At 50.4% G+C, this 20,743-nt stretch overlaps 1 protein-coding gene across 3 annotated transcripts in view; it reads right to left on the minus strand.

Annotated features, from left to right (window-relative positions):
• LTBP4 (latent transforming growth factor beta binding protein 4) overlaps positions 1-20,743 on the minus strand; it is a 506,304-nt gene that overhangs the window by 317,458 nt on the left and 168,103 nt on the right. For all 3 annotated transcript variants that reach the window (XR_004540381.1, XM_033955323.1, XM_033955322.1), the window contains exon 4: positions 1,561-1,757. Coding sequence is in view for 2 of the 3 variants with exons in the window: in XM_033955323.1 (XP_033811214.1) it covers positions 1,561-1,757 (197 nt within the window). In the remaining variant the exon portion in view is untranslated. The remainder of the gene's footprint in view (positions 1-1,560; positions 1,758-20,743) is intronic.

Consider the following 20,743-nt stretch of genomic DNA (forward strand, 5'->3'; position numbering starts at 1 on the left):
TAGGAGACCAATATAAAGACAGCTACAATAATCAAGCTTAGAAAAAAATTGAGTGCAAAAGAATAAAAAGAATCCAAATGAAGAATAGATCAAATGAAATGGATATGGTGGAGGAAAAGAAAAGATGAGGAAACTGTCTTAAAGAGATGAGAATGAAAGGATAAGGTATTATTCAGAGTAAATCCTAGAATTTTAGTTGACAGAGTTCCCTTCATGGTGAAATGTGGTGGTTTAGGGGGAAGAGGACCCAGAGGCAAAAATCACCACCAAGTTTTCCCCAAGGCTTCTAGAGTCATGCCTATCGAGAAGGTGAAGTGGAGAAGAGAGAATTCCTTTTCGTATTGCAGAGGCACCCTACCAGAGCTGCCAAGGGGGCCCGACTTTTAAGAGGAAGATTTTAGAGCACACCCCGAGTCGTGCTTTACTCTGGCCAGCCCAGCCCCAGCCTCATTCCCTGACGCATCTCAATTCTGCAGCTACAGTCTCAACAAACCACCTCCCCCAACCTTAGCTCCTGCTGCCCTGCCCCCCCCCTCCCACTGACAAGATTGTAGATGGAGGATTCCTGCTCTGCTTAGAGGGAACAGTGCTTGTGGTAGGGTTACCAGATGTCCGATTCCCTACGAAATCACGTCAGGAAGGGGCACCTGCGCATGCACAGATGCAATGTGGTGACATCACACGCAAGTGTGCGCATGATGTTACTGCGTCACATCCATGCATGCTGCCTGGGGGAGGGGCAGAAGTGCCAGGGGAGTGGTCATGGGTCCGGATTTTCCCAAAGGAAAACCTGGTAACCCTAGCTTGGGGTATTAGCAGGTCCTGGCCTTAGGAAGTGTTGAGTGTGAAAGAGATGGTGTGATGAGTGGCTTGTAGCACAAGTGGAGACGTAGGTGCTTTCAACAACCAATCGTCCAAGTAGGGGAACACCTGGAGGTTGTGAGACCTGAGGAAGGCCGCCACCACAATAAGGCACTTGGTGAACACCCTGGGCGATGAAGCGAGGCCAAAAGGTAGCACTTTGTACTGATAGTGACGGTGCTGTATCTGAAACCGTAGGTAGCAACGTGAAGTCGGATTGATTGGGATGTGAGTGTAGGCCTCTTTGAGGTCCAGGGAACATAGCCAGTCGTGTTGAGAGAGAAGAGGGTAAAGCGTGGCAAGGGAGAGCATTCTGAACTTCTCCTTGACCAGACACTTGTTGAGGTCCCTGAGATCGAGGATGGGACGAAGGTCTCCTGTCTTCTTGGGAACCAGGAAGTAGCGGGAGTAGAATCCCTGACAACCTCTTCAGCTCCACACTCCAAGGGGCTCTTTTGCATGCCACTTTGGATGTAAAACATGGGATCAAGAAGCTAAGGTCACATACATGTGGTAGCCTCCCTTCAACAACTTGTGTCGTGTCATAAGACCCCTCTCAGACACAACCCACCTTGGTGAGGACAAACTCTGCACACCTTGCAGCCTGCCCAACCCACCTGTTCCTACAATTAACCCTGCATTTTTACATGTGTAAACTAGTTAGTGGGTTCCCGCAGGGTCTGTGCAGTATACACTTACCAGCAGGCAGTCTGTCTCGCTCGATGGTATATTCTCCTCGGGGTGTTTGCAGAACTTTTCTGCTGCGGCCTGGCCCCCGCAGGCCTTCCTTGAACTGCCCACTCTGCTGCAATTTAATGTGCTCAGACAATAAGACGGCCATTTTATCCAACTTCCCACTCGACTTCCGCTGCAGGACAGACTGCAGCTCCTGCAAACTGAAAAGAAAATCACAATTAAGCCAAACGCTGAAGAAATTGAGTTTTTAGAAAAAAAAAAAAAAAAAAGTACAGTAACATTTTCACAGATTAGGGAGGTTTCTGCATTAACATGTCTGGGCTTAAGGTTCCATTTGTAAACTCTTTGGAGGAAGGAGGCTCATAAAATGGAGTTCTGCTACTCATCAGCACCATAGACAGAAAAGCACAGTTACTTACCGTAACAGGTGTTATCCAGGGACAGCAGGCAGATATTCTTAACGCATGGGTGACGTCACCGACGGAGCCCCGGTACGGACACTTTTAACTAGAAAGTTCTAGTTGGCCGCACCGCACATGCGCAAGTGCCTTCCCGCCCGACGGAGGAGAGCGTGGTCCCCAGTTAAGATAAGCCAGCTAAGAAGCCAACCCGGGGAGGTGGGTGGGACGTAAGAATATCTGCCTGCTGTCCCTGGATAACACCTGTTACGGTAAGTAACTGTGCTTTATCCCAGGACAAGCAGGCAGCATATTCTTAACGCATGGGTGACCTCTAAGCTAACAGAGAGGGAGGAGGGTTGGCCATTAGGAAAATAAATTATGTAACACAGATTGGCCGAAGTGTCCATCCCGTCTGGAGAAGGTATACAGACAGTAGTGAGTAGTGAACGTGTGAACTGAGGACCAAGTGGCAGCCTTGCAGATTTCCTCGATGGGCGTGGAACGGAGGAAAGCCACAGAAGCAGCCATAGCTCGGACCCTGTGAGCCGTGACAGCACCTTCCAGTGAGAGACCGGCCCGAGCATAACAGAACGCAATGCAGGCAGCAAGCCTGTTGGAAAGCGTCCGTTTAGAGACAGGGCGACCTAGACGGTTAGGGTCGAAGGACAAAAAGAGCTGAGGGGACGAGCGGTGAGCCCTGGTACGGTCAAGGTAGTATGCAAGGGCACGCTTACAGTCCAGCGTGTGCAATGCCTGTTCCCCAGGATGAGAATGGGGCTTAGGGAAAAAGACAGGCAACACAATGGATTGGTTGAGGTGGAAGTCCGAGACCACTTTGGGAAGGAATTTAGGATGGGTACGCAGAACCACCTTGTCATGGTGAAAAACAGTGAAAGGTGGGTCGGCAACCAGTGCATGTAGCTCACTAACCCTCCTGGCCGAGGTGATGGCAATGAGGAAAAGCACCTTCCATGTCAGAAATTTGAGTGAAGCAGTGGCAAGAGGCTCAAACGGAGGATTCATGAGGGCTGATAAAACCACATTCAGGTCCCAGACGACTGGAGGAGGCTTCAGAGGTGGTTTGACATTGAAGAGGCCTCTCATGAACCGGGAAACCAGGGGATGAGCCGTAAGCGGTTTTCCGAGGATAGGTTCATGAAACGCAGTGATGGCACTGAGGTGGACTCTGATTGAGGTGGACTTGAGGCCAGCATCGGATAGAGAGAGCAAATAGTCCAGTACAGTTTCCACCGCTAATGAGGTGGGATCGTGGTGATGCAGTAGACACCAAGAGGAGAACCTGGTCCACTTCTGATGGTAACATTGGAGGGTGGCCGGTTTCCTGGAGGCATCCAAAATGCGACGGACAGGCTGAGACAGATTCTCTAGGGAGGTCAGCCCGAGAGAAACCAAGCTGTCAGGTGGAGCGAGGACAGATTGGGATGTAGTAGAGACTGATGCTGCTGTGTAAGTAGAGTAGGAAACACAGGAAGAGGAATGGGCTCCCTGGAGCTGAGCTGGAGCAGGAGGGAGAACCAGTGTTGGCGAGGCCACCGAGGAGCGATGAGAATCATGGTGGCTCTGTCCCTGCGGAGCTTGAATAGCGTCCGCAACATCAGAGGCAGTGGAGGAAAGGCATAGAGGAACCGATCCGTCCAGTCGAGCAGGAATGCATCCGGGGTCAGACGATGAGGAGAGAAGAGTCTGAAACAGAACTGGGGCAGCTGATGGTTGTGAGGAGCTGCAAAGAGGTCCACCTGAGGAGTGCCCCAGAGAGCAAAGATGGAGTGGAGTGTGGGAGGATCCAGGGTCCACTCGTGAGGTTGAAGGATGCGGCTGAGATTGTCGGCCAGGGAGTTCTGTTCGCCCTGGATATAGACAGCCTTGAGGAAGAGACTGTGGGCCGTGGCCCAGATCCAGATGCGGATGGCCTCCTGACAGAGGAGGGGAGATCCGGTGCCGCCTTGCTTGTTTATGTAGTACATGGCGACTTGGTTGTCTGTGCACAGGAGAAGAACCTGAGGGCAGAGAAGGTGCTGGAAGGCCTTGAGAGCATAGAACATGGCCCTGAGTTCCAGGAAATTGATGTGATGTTGACGCTCCTGAGGGATCCAGAGTCCCTGGGTGCGAAGATCTCCCAGGTGAGCGCCCCATGCATAGGGGGAGGCATCTGTGGTTATGATCATGGAGTGAGGGGGTAGATGAAAGAGTAGACCACTGGAAAGATTGGAGGAGTTCAACCACCATTGAAGAGATTGCTGAAGAGACGATATCACAGAGATGGAATGAGAAAGAGGATCCGTGGTCTGTGACCATTGGTTGGCCAGAGTCCATTGGGGTGTCCTGAGGTGGAGTCGTGCCAGAGGAAGCACATGGACCGTCGAGGCCATGTGGCCCAGGAGGACCATCATTTGCCGAGCTGGAATGGAGCGACGAAGGAGCAGCCGACGGCAGAGGTGGAGCAGGGTCCATTGGCGGTCTGAGGGGAGAAACGCCCTCATCAGAGTGGTGTCGAGGACGGCTCCAATAAACTGAAGTCGCTGTGTGGGAAGCAGATGCAACTTGGGGTAGTTGATCTCGAACCCCAGGAGGTGGAGGAAGGAGATGGTGTGCTGAGTGGCTTGTAGCACAAGAGGAGACATAGGTGCTTCACTAACCAATCGTCCAAGTAGGGGAACACCTGGAGGTTGTGGGACCTGAGAAAGGCCGCCACCACAATGAGGCACTTGGTGAACACCCTGGGTGATGATGCGAGGCCAAAGGGTAGCACTTTGTACTGATAGTGACGGTGCTGAACCTGAAATCGAAGGTAGCGACGTGAAGTCGGATGGATTGGAATGTGAGTGTAGGCCTCTTTGAGGTCTAGGGAGCATAGCCAGTCGTGTTGAGAGAGAAGAGGGTAAAGCGTGGCCAGGGAGAGCATTCTGAACTTTTCCTTGACCAGACACTTGTTGAGGTTCCTGAGATCGAAGATGGGACGGAGGTCTCCAGTCTTCTTGGGAACCAGGAAGTAGCGGGAGTAGAAGCCCTGACCCCTTTGGTCTGGAGGTACCTCTTCGATGGCATTGAGAAGAAGGAGGGATTGGACCTCCCGCAGGAGGAGGAGGGATTGGGAGGAGTGAGAAACAGACTCTATGGGAGGATTGTCTGGAGGAAGAGTCTGGAAGTTGAGAGAGTAGCCGTGGTGAATGATGTTGAGGACCCACAGGTCTGATGTGATGACTTCCCAACGGCTGAGGAAGAGTCGAAGGCGTCCTCCGATCAGCTGAGGAAGAGGCAATGATGGTGGGAGGCTGGCTATGCCCTGGAGAAAAGAGTCAAAAGGGCTGAGATGGTTTTGACGGAGGGAGAGGCTTGGCAGGTTGGTGAGACTGTGAGCGCGCCTGAGTTTGGTGCTGTTGACGAGGTCGGCGAGGCTGTTGTTGAGGCGGGTTGAGAGGTCTGGCAGAGAACCTGCGTTGGTAGGAAGACTGCTGTCTGTAGGGGCGAGCAGGTGGAGTCTTCTTCTTAGGTTTGATCAGGGTATCCCACCTGGTCTCGTGTGCCGAGAGTTTCTGGGTAGTTGAGTCCAGGGACTCCCCAAAGAGTTCATCACCAAGACAAGGTGTGTTAGCCAGGCGGTCTTGGTGATTAATGTTGAGGTCAGAAACTCTCAGCCAGGCCAGGCGCCTCATGGCAACAGCCAGGGCAGATGCTCGAGAGGTCAGCTCAAAAGAGTCATAAATGGAGCGCACCATGAATTTCCGGAGTTGGAGTAAACTGGAAATTTGTTGTTGAAAAACCGGGACCTTACGCTCAGGGATGTACTTTTGTAAGGAGGAGAGTTGTTGCACCAAATGCTTCATGTAGAAGGAGAAGTGGAAGGTGTAATTATTAGCCCTGTTGGCAAACATGGAATTCTGATAAAGGCGCTTGCCAAATTTATCCATCGTTCTGCCCTCTCTGCCAGGAGGGGTGGAGGCATAAACACTGGAGCCCTGGGTTTTCTTTAAGGTGGACTCCACTAGAAGGGATTCATGGGGTAGTTGAGGTTTGTCGAACCCCGGGATAGGAATGACCCTGTATAAACTATCCAGTTTTCGAGGGGCTCCCGGTACCGTGAGAGGGTTTTCCCAATTTTTGTAAAAAGTTTCCTGTAAGATGTCGTGAACGGGTAACTTCAAAAATTCTTTGGGGGGTTGTTCGAAGTCCAAGGCGTCAAGGAAAGCCTGGGACTTCTTAGAGTCGGATTCCAACGGGATAGAAAGAGCTGCCGACATTTCCCTTAGAAATTTTGTGAATGAGGACTGTTCAGGTTTGGAACTGGTATCAACCATCGAGGGTTCCTCGTCCGTTGAGGAAGCCTCATCATCGGTACCGGGTGGAGATTCTTCCCATAAGTCCGGGTCCCTGACGTCGGTGTGCGCAGGACGGGACTGTGGTGTGGATGGCTCAGTGTGGTGAGTCTTAGAGAGAGATTTGCCAGAGCGCATCGAGACGGTACCGGGGGAGGAAGACCAGTGTCGGTCCCGGTCTCGGGGGGACTAGTGTCGGTCTCGATGTCGGGAAGGGTCGGCGTCAGAGCGTGGTTGCACGGGAGGATTGAGTGGTTCAGCCGCGAGTACCGGCATGGACGTGTTCAACGGTACCGATGGTGTCGACACCGGTGGTATGGTGCGAGGCTCGGGCCGGTCCGGTACCGGAAGGAGCGGGGCCAACATTGCTGGCAACAAGTGTTGGAGTTGATGTTGTAGTTGCTCCTGCAATTGGCTTTGGAGTATGGCCGCAATGTGGTCGTCCAGAGGAGGCACCGGTACCGCTTTTTTCTTTTTCGGTACCATAGGTGCCGCTCCATGCCCCAGCGATGAGGAGGCCGATGACGAGGCACTCACCGAAATCGGGGCGGAGCGTTTGCGAGGTCGGCGTGATGCCGGGAGGACCGGCGTCGCCGCTGTGGCAGGAGGGCACTCAAGGGAAGTGGAAGGCTTCTTAGCCGGCTTACCTGGTGCCAGCGACCCCCGAGGAAGGATCAGGCAGCGTCGAAGTAGTCGGTGCCGACTTTTGCGGTGCCGTTGACGGCGCGGCCGATTCCATGGCAGATCCGATACCGAAAAGGATATTCTGTTGGATCTGTCTATTTTTTAATGTACGTTTTTTAAGAGTAGCACAGCGGGTGCAGGTGTCAGCCCGATGCTCTGGACCCAGGCACTGTAGGCACCAATTGTGCGGGTCAGTGAGAGAGATCGGGCGTGCACACCGCTGGCACTTCTTAAACCCCGGCTGAGGGGGCATGAAGGGAAACACGGCCTCCGCAAAATCAAAACCGGAGGCCTGTATGGTGGCAACAGGCCCCGCCGGGGCCGGCCTGCAAAATAAAGAAAAAAGAAAAAGCAAAGTTGTTTTTTTTTTTAGAACGGAAAAGAAACCTGAAGGGAAAGGAACAAAAAGGAAGACAATTTCGCGAGCGGGAAGGCAAAAATCAGATTTTTCAACAGCCGTTGAAAACACATGCGTCTTCTTCGCTCTGCGGAAACGAAGAAACTGGTTACCACGCTCTCCTCCGTCGGGCGGGAAGGCACTCGCGCATGCGCGGTGCGGCCAACTAGAACTTTCTAGTTAAAAGTGTCCGTACCGGGGCTCCGTCGGTGACGTCACCCATGTGTTAAGAATATGCTGCCTGCTTGTCCTGAGATAAGAATGCATTCTGGACCGACAAGCTGAGCTGGTACAGGCCACCTGAAATACAGTAGGATCCGATTATCCAGACTTAACCTTGGCAGAGAGCAGTCCAGATGCTGGGAAATCTCGCCTCCCAGACCGCTTCTGCCCTGGACGACCCACACAAAAAAAAAGCCAGTTAGAGCTTAGGTGCTAAGTGGGTATTATTCAGCAGCACTGTCTGGTTAAGTGCTGTGAAATATCCCTGGTTAGCGCCAGACAAGCAACTTAAACAGTCAGGAGCCGTTTCTGGCCATTTAAATTGCTCTGAATGTTGATGCCTCTATTTTTCCCTACCTAGGGGGAATGTCTATATATTACAAGAGTGTAAATAGGTTTTTCCGTTCCTCTTTCCAAATTAACCCACAGTGTCTCCTCCTTATCTCAAAAACCTGCAGCTTTTTTCTTAATATATTTTACCTATAGCGCCATACCTCTTCCCTTTAGCAATACTAAGGACCAGATGCACAGAGCTCCGGCAACCCAGTGTAAAACACCAGTTTAAGAGCAAGTGACACTTTCCCAGTGATGCTCAGCACAGAGAGCTTATAAATGATGTGCTCAGTGGCGTAGTTAAAGGGGGGGGGCAGTCCGCTCCAGGTACCAGCTTGGTGGGGATGCCGACTCCTGTCCTCCTCGCTCCTTCCCAACCCTCCTGCCACACGCGTGCAGCCCCTTCCCTTGTACCTCTTTAATTTTCCCAGCATGAGCAGTATCGCAAAACTGATGCCTCCATTGGCGTCAGCGCTCTCCGACGTCATTTCCAGGCCCTGCACCTAGGAAGAGACATCGGAGGGAGAGCCGACATGATGAGGGCAGCGAGTTCATAATACTGCTCGGGCTGGGAAAATTTAAGAGGTACGGGGGAAGGGGGCGCACGCGTGGCAGGGTGTTCGGGAAGGGGCGCCATTCACCCTTGCTCGCCACTGTATGTGCCGAGTGCCATGGTGAAAGGGGGAGGAACTGTGCCAGGCACCTGAACACCAACAGCTGAGCAGTTGGTGCAGCTCCTGTGTACAGTGCAGGGCTGTGTCTGGGGGGGGGAGAGGGGAAGGATGCAGCTGTTATGCGTTTTGTGTGCTTCTGTACCCCACTCCTATAGTCAGGACACAGCTGTTAGGCATGGGCCATACATGCACCTAAAGCACACGCAAACAGCTCCTATTTAAGCTACCAATAGCTCTAGACCTGCTGGAAATTTTGACCGCTGAGAGATGGGTGGTCCCCACTGTGCTATACATGGAGTGCTCATTTTAATACTAATGAGCTCCTTGTAATACATTTGCATAGGATTGTTGGTGGCCACTACCAGTGGTGTTGCGAGGGTAGGAGGTGCCTCTCCCCATGCCCTCCTCTCTGCCCCCCTCCCCCCAACACCACTCTCTCGCCCTCCCTTCCATCCCCTGTACCTCTTTATATCAGCGTGAGCAGCTTCTACAGCCTGCTTTCCCTTTGACATTACTTCCTGGCCCTGCAACCTGGAAGTGATTTCAGAGGGGGGCCGGGCCAGCGCAAGCAGCAGGCTGGAAAAGTTGCTCACGCTGGCAAAGATTTAAAGAGGTGGGGTGGAGGTGGGGAAGGGAGAGCATGAGTGTGGCGTGAGGGGGGGGGGGGGCAGAGAGATGTGCCAGCGACCTCACCAAGATGGCACCCGGGCAGTCCATCCCCCCGCCCCCCCCTCCCCTTACTATGCCACTGGCTGCTACCACAATCGGTAAAAGCCTCCGAGAACCCTTTTGTACATCGGAGGTTGAACTAATTTGCAAGTAAGACTGGCTACAACCAATCTTACTTGCACAGCAAACTTTTGAACAGTGAGACTTCAGAGCAGAGTTCTTTATAGTCCTCTCCCCCCATATAAGCCATATGTCTATTATCCAAGACCGATGAAGATTTTGGTGCTAATGAACCTGTGAATGAAATCTACACATAGTTTGCACCGCTGAGGTCTTAAAACAGGTTAAAACTAAAAATATCTAAGGTTGCTTGTGGTTTTGATATTATCCAAGGGCCCATCTGGGTGGAATTAGTATGAAAGACAGCATGGATATAACAGAAAAGCAGAGGGCAGACTGGTAACAACACCTGTGAAAGTACTAGTAGCTACAAGGAGTGAGTCGTCAGTGACCCTCTGGCCGGTCAATCAATGCTTCACCGTGCATTAATAAAAACTCATGCATCTCTCTTTGGTGCACTTCTGGCCCTCTCAAATGAGCCCAACAGGGTTTAAACCACAATCTGATTAGAATGCAAATAAAACAGATATACTGTCAAACTGTCCCGAGCTGTGAGCAAATTGATTTGACCGAAGTCCAGGGTAAGCAACCCCTACATGCCAAAAAACCACTACCACTGGAAATAAGAGGCCCAAGGTCAGCACCCCTTCTCTCCCCTGCCCCCCCCCTCGTGCAATCAAGACAGCCGCATTCACTCCGTAACTGTCAGAAAATGTTATTCCTTGAAGATAAAGGGGGTCTGGTTCTCACATTTCCTCTTGGCTCACAAACGGAGTTTTGCAATGAGCTCACAGTTCAGGATTCCTGGGAAGTCACACACTCCCTTGCAGAGGCATTGTTCTCACGTCTGGAAGGGAAGGGCTGAAGCAAGTAGGAGAAGATATAGATCATGCACTGCATGCATGGGCTGATACCGTAGCAGGATGGTCAGATTTTGAACATGGTTCAGAGTAGGAAAATACCTTTCCCCGATACTTCCCACAATTTCTCTACCAGTATTTGCTATGTTACTGGTGGAGTGAGAGAAACTCAACCCAGCCCCCCCCCCACCCCTTCACTGAAAAGTGCCTCGGAGGACAGGGCAATACAGAGCAGTCATAGTTCCCCATTTCCCCTATGCATGCTGGAACTTGTAGTCAAACATTTACTATGCTATTCTAAATCCATGATCAAATGTAACAAAGTAAAATATAGACATACAAATAAAAACATGAACAAACATCACGGCCTAAAGCTAAAAAAATTCTACCTTTTTATTTATTTTTAAACGGAAATTAGAACTGGGAGTAAAATCAGGACTGATCAGCATGTCTTGATGGTAATAAATTAGAGAGTCATTTCCTAAAAATACGTTTACTAAGCTGCAAAAAAAAGCTCAACACAGGACACGCAAATATATTTCATGTTAGTTTTGGAATGTGCATGCACTAACCACACCAATTTGTTTCTGTGTTTTGTATCCGAGAGAGGTGGTACAGTCAAAAACGGTGAACAAATTCAAAAATATATGGCATAGACACAGGGGAGATCTAAACAGGAAGAGAATGGAAACACAACATGGTTGGCGAGGAGTTCTCAGGCAAGAGGAGTGGGAACTGAGGCCTACGCCAGACTAGGGTTATCATAGGTCCGGATTTCCCCGGACATATTCTCCTTTTGAGCTTTTCAAAACCTGGCACTTTGTCCAGGTTTTTTTTTTGTATAAACTGTTTATTCACAAGAGCAGAAAATACACACATAACATAGGGATCTCAATTATTTTTTCCCAATACAAAATAAAAGGCAACCACCCAACAAGTGAGAGTCCAGGCCTGTGTTCTGATAGCCTGGAGCCCTCCAGATCCAATCCGAAAAGCAACCCACCCACCCATCTCAACCCAAGCCCCCCAACCCCCAAAACCCCTCCCTCAACCCACTGGCAATACGGAGACTACTGGCTTCTGCAAACGATTGACCACCTGGCTTTTTATCATAGGGGGCAAAGTATCCAAATAGGAGGCTCAAATGGACAGAAAAAGCTTGCTCCGAGATCTAGAAAACCGAGCGGACATGGACTCCCAGACCATTAAAAGATGAAATTTATTGCGCCAATACCAGATGGTGGGTGGGGAGTTCTGAAGCCAATGATTAAGAATACATTTCTTCCCCACAATATAACCCTTACGAATAAGCAAACTGTCGCCTGCAGAAAGTCCTCCCAAATAGCCATCCGCCAAAAAAATAGTCCCTTCCACCGACGAGGGGAGCTGATATCCCACCAAAGATTCCAAACACCGGACCTCCAACCAAAAGGCAGAGATAGAGGCACACAACCACACCCCATGTGCCAGAGAGTTAGCAACCCGGCGACATTTCAGACAAATAGCTGTAGGGGCACACCCAAAATAAAAGGCCTGTTGCTGAGAAACATAACCCCGATGGAGGACCCGAAATTGACATTCCTGAAGCTCAGTGCTCTGCACCACCCGAGGAATCTGTCGCACCAAAGGAGCCAAGGACGCCACCCGCGGGCGACATCCCAGGTCCCGGGCCCATAAAGTCAAAAGCCGCTGGTAATACCGCCTAGGCTGCAAAGCCACCAATCTACGATGATATTGAGAGATAGAAAGCCGATCCCACTGAGCATCAAAGAAAAATTCGCGCAAAGTGACCTCAAAAGACTGAGTCAAAGAGTCTCTGGGCAAAGAGGCTACATAATGAGAAAGCTGCATATAAGCAAAATGATCCGTCGTACCCAAGGACCAGGACGCCTGGAGAGTCAAAAAGGGAACAGCGCTGCCATCCGTCTGTAGAAACTGCTCCAAAGAGCGGAGCCCCTTTCGCGCCCAACGTTTGAAAACAACATTTTCCTGTCCAGGACTAAAGGCCGCATTGCCCACTATGGGCAGCAAAACAGAACTAAAAGGTGAATGACCCCAAAACCGAGAAACACATCTCCAAGCCCGACGGAGCGGCTCCACCAAGCAACTACGGGCCCCAGGGCCCAACCGCCCCTTCCCATCCCAATGTAAAAGATAAGGCAGAGCCCACGGAAAGAAATAATCAACCTCCAACTCCCGATCAGTATACTGAGAGCTGAGGAAAAGCCAATCCCGGACATGCCGAAGCAAGCAGGCCAAATTATACAGATGAACCGAGGGAAGACCCAAACCACCCAATGCCCAGGACCCTTGAAGAAAAGAACGATGCATTTTACCTTTCTTGCCTCCCCAGCAAAATGAGATCACCAATCTCTGGAGACTCAGGAGATCCTTTTTCAAAAGAAACAAAGGAAGCGTTTGCAAGACATATAACCATTTAGGGAAGATAATCATGCGAAAGAGATGAACACGGCCCAATAAGGAAAGAGGAAGATGCAGCCAGCGACACAAGAGCCCCTTAGTCTCCTGCAACAAGCGATCAACATTCAAACGGTACAACGCGGAGACATCCATGGACAACAAAATACCAAGGTACCTAAAAGAGTGACCCGCCCAACGCAAAGGAAAATCCGGTCCTCAATCCACCCGCAAAGAGTCCGGGAACGCCAAAGCCTCCAACTTCTGCTGATTCAAACGGAACCCAGAGAAATCCCCATACTCACAAAAACACTCCAAGAGGGCAGGAAGGGAGGCCCGAGGATCCGTCAAATAGACCAAAAGGTCATCTGCAAAAGCCGCTAGTTTAAAATAATGAGCCCCCACTACCATTCCCATGATGTCCGGGTTACCCTGAACATCCCGAATAAGAGGATCCAAGGTCAAGATAAATAACAAAGGCGAAAGGGGGCAACTCCGGCGAGTACCCCTACAAATTGGAAAAGGATCGGAAAGAGTATCATTGGCCCACACCCGGGCCACCGGGTCTGCATAAAGAATCCGCACCGCCTGAATAAACCAAGGGCCTAGACCATACACTCGCAAGACCTCAAACAGAAAACCCCAATCCACCTGGTCAAAGGCCTTCTCGGCGTCAAAGCTGATTATCAAAGAAGGCACCTGATCCTGTGCAGTCCGTTCCAGAGCCGCCAAAATATGGCGTACATTTTTAGCAATTGCGCGGCCCTTCACAAAGCCAACCTGCTGATCGGAAATAAGACTCGGGAGTACCAAGGCAAGACGGGTAGCCAAAATTTTTGCGAAAAGCTTAGCCTCAAAGTTCAGCAAAGATATCGGTCGGTACGACTCGGGTCTATTCGCATCCTTCCCAGGTTTCAACAGAACGATGAGCTGAGCTATATTTAAGTGGCGAGGAAGCACCCCCAACCCAACCGCCTCATTAAACACCAAAGCCAACAAAGGCGCCACCTCAGCTCGCAAAATCTTATAAAACTCACTACGTAGACCATCCGGGCCAGGAGACTTATCCAATGCGCTAGCCTGGATTGCCCGCTCAATCTCCTCAGCCGTAAACTCAGCCTCCAACTGCGCCTGAGAGGAAGCCGAAAGAGTCGGGAGATCCTGACCAGCTAAATATACCGCCCCATCTAGCGGAGGATCGGAGGGAGCAGAATATAGGTGCTCAAAAAAATCTCGCAAAACCCTATTAATGTCCCTATCAGTATGCACTATCTCCGAGTTCCGCGTCTGAAGAGAAGCAATACGCGTGCTACCCCGCTGCTGTTGAACTAACTTTGCAAGAAGTTTGCTACTCTTATTCGCAAAACGATAAAGATGAAACCTATAATGCTCCATAGACCGATGAGCGTGTTGGTGTAACAGAGAATTAAGCGAACACTGGGCCTCCAACAATCAAGCACGATCCAGGAGTGCCCGGGTACTGCCATAACGTCGACGGAGAGAAGAAACTAATCTCTCCAGCCGAAGCAGCTCTCGCTGGCGCGCTTTACGCTGAAAACTAGCATAAGAAATAATCTCACCCCGAAGGACAGCCTTTGCCATTTCCCAAGCTAACGAAGGAGTGGCAAAATGAGCCGCATTAGTATCCTGAAAAAAGCGCCACCGGGCTACCTGATGTTCATGAAATTTGCTGTCACGATAAAGATGGCTAGGAAAGCGCCAACCACGAGGGGTCCCTGGCGTCCGAGATAACTGCCAGACCAGCGCCACCCACGCATGATTAGAGACCTCTATAGGTCCCAGCATAGAATCTACGATCTCCGAAAACAAAGAGCGGGAAACGTGAGTAAAATCCTTCTCCAGGGGATGCAAGACTCTCTAGGCATCCACCAAGTCGAGGGAGGCACAAAGAATTACAATTCTAGTAGCAGATTTCCGAGATTCCCTCCCCACCCCAGACGAGCAATCCCAAAGAGGATCCGCCACCTCATTGAAATAACCCCCACCACCAGGGGAACATCTCCATAGACTGACAGAAGATCCGCTAAATGATGAAAAAATCCCACGCCCGGGCTATTGGGGGCATAAAGATTGCAAAGAATATAAGGTTTAGAGTTCAAACTAACCGAAGCAATCACATACCTACCCTCCGGGTCTTTAAGGACATCCCGTACTACCAAATGAAGATGCTTATCCACCAGAATAGCCACTCCAGCCTTCTTACCCAAAGCAGGGGAGTCCAGGACGTCTCCCACCCACCAGGTTTGCAACTTGGCATGCTCCGCAGCTGTCAAATGCGTTTCCTGCAGAAAGGCCACATCCGCCCGGTTCCTCCGAAGCTGTCGAAGCACCTTCTGTCGCTTTATTGGGGAATGAATGCCCCCCACATTCCAAGATAATAGCTTAAGGGACATAAAAGTGAAACAAAAATAACCAACAAAGAATCAAAAAATTCAGAAGCCTAGGAAGAGGCGTCCCAGCAAGCCCCCCTCCTAAGGCCATACCCATGCGGAAGCCAGTGCCAGCAGTCACCCTAGATCAAGAAGAACAACTCTCCCCACCCAACCCTCCCCTCCCCCCCAAAACCAACCCACCCCTACCCCCCCAAACCAATCCAAACCCCAGAACCCAACCAACCTACTCCTACCCCACCAAGCCCCTCCTGCCCCACCCTCCCCATCCCTTCCGGTCCCCGAAGGAAACCAATCACTACAGACGCCCCCTCCCCAGAATCCCCCCGAAAACAACAAAAGGGACTAGGCTAGACCCCAAAGAGCAAAACAGACATAATTAGAACCCATATCACTAACCCTAGACATCATATAATGCCACAATGTCCCAGGATGGGCACCTCTACCCCAAAGAACCCAATCCCAGATCCCACCCACCCCAAGACAGCCCTCAAAAAATACAAACCAAGAACCCCAACATACAAACAGTCCACCATACATCCCCAAACACGCACCTCACCCCAGTCATCAAGCTCAACAACGCCCGCTCCAGAAGGTGAACCAGGACCGCCGGCCACCAGAAACAGCCCTGGCCGGTCAGGAGTGGAAAGAGACCCTGGGTCCCTTCAATAAACAGAAAAGCCCCACAAAACTGCCCCGGGGCACATTCACAGCTCAAAGCAAAAAAGCAGAGCAACACCACAGTCAAAGGCAGAGCCGGACAAGTCCATCCAAGGTCCTAACAGAAATCCAATGAGGAGCCCAGGGTTGCAGCCGAGCCCGAAGAAAGAGTATCTCCGAAGACAGACATCCATCAGGCCGGACCAGCAGTAGAGGAGATCACACCAGCAGCACTAGTAGAAGGCAGGTCCGTGTTCCACGCATCCAACAAGTTCTGCACCTCCGCTACGGTAGAGCAAAACTGAGTAGCGCCATTGTGATGAACCCGCAACCGCGCGGGGTAGAGGAGGGCGAAGCGAACATGGCGGGCTGCCAGGGTAGAACACACCGGAGCAAATGCTCGCCGTTGCTGAGCCACTTTGGTAGAATAGTCCTGAAAACAGAGCACCCTGCCGTTTTGATAGGTGAGAGAGCGCTCGCCCCGAGCCGCCTGAAGAATAGACTTTGCTATTACCACCCACGGCCGGGCCTGATGAGCAGAACGGATGCCCAGGCGATGCGCCCGCTCAATATGGAGCGGGCCCAAATCAGCAGGGAAGATGACGGAGGCAGCCAGCCAGGTTTCCAGCTCACCCCTCAAGTCCCGCTCTGACACAGCTTCTGGAAAACCAATAAAACGCAAATTGGACCGGCGAGATCTATTTTCCAGGTCCTCAATGCGGTCCTCGAGGGCAGAGACAAGGCGCTGATGTTGAGTCTGGGCGTCCTCCACGTGCTGCAGCCGATCCTCCACAGCACTCACCTGCTGCTGGAACGCTCCCACCTCCTGGCCCATAGCGTCCAACGAAGCTTGGACCATAGCCAGCTTGTGGTCCAGAGGCAGAAGTTTCTGCTCCAAGACGAGCTCCATCGCCGCCGTGACTCCCGATGTGATTTCGGCGATCCAAGCCGGCCCCCCCGTAGCGGCTCCAGGACTCGGCGGCACCGCCATTTTAAAGTCTCCCTGCTTGCCGCGGTCCTTTTCCTTGCGGGCCGATTTCAGCGACATGCCCCTTTAAAAGCAACCCGGAACTCACCCACAGGATCCGGAGGGATGGAGGTGACGGAGGGCCCAGTCCAAAGGCTCAAAAGCCGAAAAAAAAAACCGAGAATAAAGGGGAAACTGCGAAGGGCAGCGGGAGAGACACAGGCTAACGTCTGTCCCGCTGCATGGCGTCGCGTGATCTTTTGTCCGGGTTTTGATAAGCTTTCCCCCACATCGCGTCGGACAGGAGGGCATCAGCACACGCCCGACGAGAGCAGGCAGCAGGAGTCAGCGCTGGGGCAGGATTGGGGACGGTACTGCAGCATGATGGGGCGGAATGGGTGGAACTAGGCGGGCCTGCGGGCAGGTCTAGGGGTCCGAATTTTCCAAACGGAAAACCTGGTAACCCTATGCCAGACAGAATTCTACAGTCTGTGGCCAACAAATGGTGAGTGTGTGGAAAAAAAAAAAAAAAAAGATTAGCCAAATCCTACTGTGATGGGGTTGGAGTTCAGAGGGATTAAACCTGGTGTGGGCTGGGGGAGGGTGGAAAGGAAGGAGGGGGGCCTCAAGGGGAATAATGGCCTAGGGTTATCAGGCATCCGAATTTCCCCGGCCATGTCCTCCTTTAGACATGTCCGGGAGTCTGGACGGCTCTTCAAAACCCAGAACTCTTGTCTGGGTTTTGAAAAGCCTTCTCTAAACCGCGACGCAAGATGGTAGCTAGGGGCGGGAGGTGGGGGGGGGGGGCTGGGGCGAGGTTAGGGTGGGATTGGGGCAGGACTGGGTTTTAACATGGTGAGGCTAAAGTGGAACTGGGCGGGCCTGTGGCGGGTCTAGGGGGTCTGGATTTTACTACATGGCACTTTAAAAAGATTTTTAAGTTAGGTGGTCCAAGTCCAATAGTTAACTAGGACCCACATAACTTGTCTTATGCGGTCCCGGTTTAATATCAGTCAAGCCTGCATAAGCTCAGGCAACTTGCCCAATTACAGTTAGCCAGTATTCAGTGCCAGTGCCTGGACATGGCCTGAATGCAGGGGCTAATTTAGCTGGTAATGGTAAGCGTTTTAAAAGAACGCTGACCGCCACTAGCTGATTATCGGGGGTTTATGTTTATTATAGTCTTACAATACAACCAAAGTGGTTTACATGATAACATTCAGGTATTTTCTCTGTCCCGGACAAACTATGGGTTTTGGAAAGTCCATTTGGGCTATGGTTACCAGACATCCGGATTTCATTGGACATGTCCAGGGGTCTGGACAGCTTTTCAAAACCTGGCACTTTGTCCGAGTTTTGAAAAGCTTTCCTCCACATCGTGTCGCATCCATGCATGCGCAGATGTCCTGCCCGACAAGAGCAGGCAGCGGGGGATGGGTGGAACTGGGTGGGTCTAGGACAGTGGTCTCAAACTCAAACCCTTTGCAGAGCCACATTTTGGATTTGTAGGTACATGGAGGACCTCAGAAAAAATAGTTAATGTCTTATTAAAGAAATGACAATTTTGCATGAGGTCTTTATAGTTTATAAATCTTTCCTTTTGGCTAAGTCTTAATAATAATATTGTCATTTATAGCTAAAGAATATGATCAAGAAACTGTTTTATTTTACTTTTGTGATTATGATAAATATACTAAGGGCCTCAAAATAGGACCTGGTGGGCCGCATGTGGCCCCCGGGCCGCGTGTTTGAGATCACTGGTCTAGGGGGTCCGGATTTTCCAAAAGGAATATCTGGTAACCCTAGTTTGGGCATCCGGACATGTCCAGGTTTTCACAGATGGCTGGTAACCCTAGTGATAACTCCCCTCAGCAGACATTAAATGCATAAAGTCGTGGAAGGTAGTACCCCATGCATGCTCAATTTTCATGTATTTTAGTTCATATGTGAGGACTAAGCATTTGCTGGGTGCTGGGAGAGCTAACGCTGAGTGCTACAGTTGTCTGAGGGGAGCTATGGTTCAAGTTCAAGTTTATTTGTTCTTAATGAATCGCTTATTTAGATTGCTAAGCGATGTACAACATAATATAAATGTACAGATAAAATATTTGTGCTGACGTACATAATTACTTTTATATTGTGAGTTAAAACTTACAAGAATTGTGTGGGTAAATGGGGAGAAAGTTACAATGTTTAAATAGGAAAGAAAAAAGAACATAAAAGGAATGAACAAAAAAGGGGAGTTAATTTTGGCTACTTGAATAAAAATTGTTAATTAGAAAGCTAGGAATCATATGCATCTTTAAAAAGATATGTTTTTAAGGTTTTTTTTAAAATGAGGGTAAATCTTTTAATTCTCTAATGTATTGAGGTAGGAGGTTCCATGATTGGGGAGCCATAACAGAAAACATGTCGTGCCGTCTAATTCCTATAACTTTCATCGAGGGAACAGAAAGAAGATTGTGAGAAGTCGAGCGGAGAGATCGTGAGGTGCTGTATGGGATTAACCACCTGTTAATAAATTGTGGTTCATTATGACTCAAGGCTTTAAAAACTAAAAACAGTAATTTAAAAGTAATGCAGTGGCTTACCGGAAGCCAATGGGATTTAATCAACAGAGGGGTGACATGACAGTTAAGGTATTTAGAATTTTAAGTTGAGTAGGGAGGTGGAACGGGGGCAGGAAGGAAATGTGCTGTGCCTACCCATTTCACTCACTGGTCCACCCAAATTTTGCCATCTGGTTATGCTACTCTAATAAACATTCAAATACATACCTGAAAGGAATAAATGCCCAAACTAACTTTTTTCACAATAGAAAGCCTGAGAGCCCTATCTCGATGGGCGACTTAACGTGGAACTGGGAGGCCCGCGAGGTCGCCTGTCGGGATAAGGGGGAGGGGCATTAGGTTAGGAAAGAAGGGTGGTAGGGTCCGCGCTAGAGAGGAGGTCCTGTCCCACCGTGGGATTGACCTCCGAGTGGCTTGGACCGCGGGCGAAGGGAATTGGGGGAGAGTTTATTTAGGGGGTTCTCAGAGGACCCTGTTTCCTGGTCCTCCGAGGCAGCTTTTCCGCAAGCTATATAATTGTGAGGGTGTTAAGGTGTCGGTATCCCAAGCTAGTGGCTGCTGTTCTCATCAAGGGTTGAGCGGTGGGCCAGCTGGGAGCCATGCCTGGTGGGTCAGATGAGCCTTGACAATGGGGCATGTGGGAACATGCCACCCCTCGGACCCTTGCTCAGATGGCGTGGTCGGGGGCCATTTAAATCTGTTACTGTAGCTTGGGATCAAGGTCACGATGGTGATACCATTGTGTTTGATTAAATATGTTAATGTGTTATTTAAGATATGTTAAATGTTATTTGAAATATGTTAATTTGCAATAAACAGGGCTGCGGCTAGGTTTTTACTACATAGGAGTGAGTGTCTCATTGGGAATGGCTAAAGGTAGGTAGGGTGGGAGGGGAAGTGTCACTTTGGGTCAGCGGGCCGCTCCAGGTTCCGCTGTTGAAAAGGAGGTAGCAGAATTGTCATGATATGAAACTAAAGAAGTGGGGGTAAGGAAGAGTAAGCTGCTAGAACAGCAGTAACAGACCTAAACAGAAAGGCATGGGGGTGAGAGACTACAACGCATTCACAAGCCATTGTAGTAGTCTCTCCTACCAATGGGATGCTGAGCAGGAGGTAGAGCTTGTGAGAATAATTAATTGCTCGGCTTTTCAAAACTGAGCTCAAGGAGAGTTACAAATTCAGATACAGTTGGAAAGTCTATACCCACAAGGCTTAAATTAAAGGCTGTAATTGAGAATGGGATAGAAAATGGAATAAATAAACAAACAAACAGAAGGTATAAACGGATTTTCCCAGGCTGTGGTGTAGGTAGGGGGGGGTTGGGGAGGGAGGTGCAGACTGCCCCGAGCACCATCTCGGTGGAGCGCTGGCACCTCTCCACTCCATCACGCCCCGCTCACGCCATCCCTCCCCACAGCCCCGTACCTCTGTAGATCTTCACCAGCGTGAGAAACTTCTCCTGCCTA

This window comes from Geotrypetes seraphini, chromosome 8 (assembly GCF_902459505.1).
Source record: "Geotrypetes seraphini chromosome 8, aGeoSer1.1, whole genome shotgun sequence".
NCBI lineage: Eukaryota > Metazoa > Chordata > Amphibia > Gymnophiona > Dermophiidae > Geotrypetes > Geotrypetes seraphini.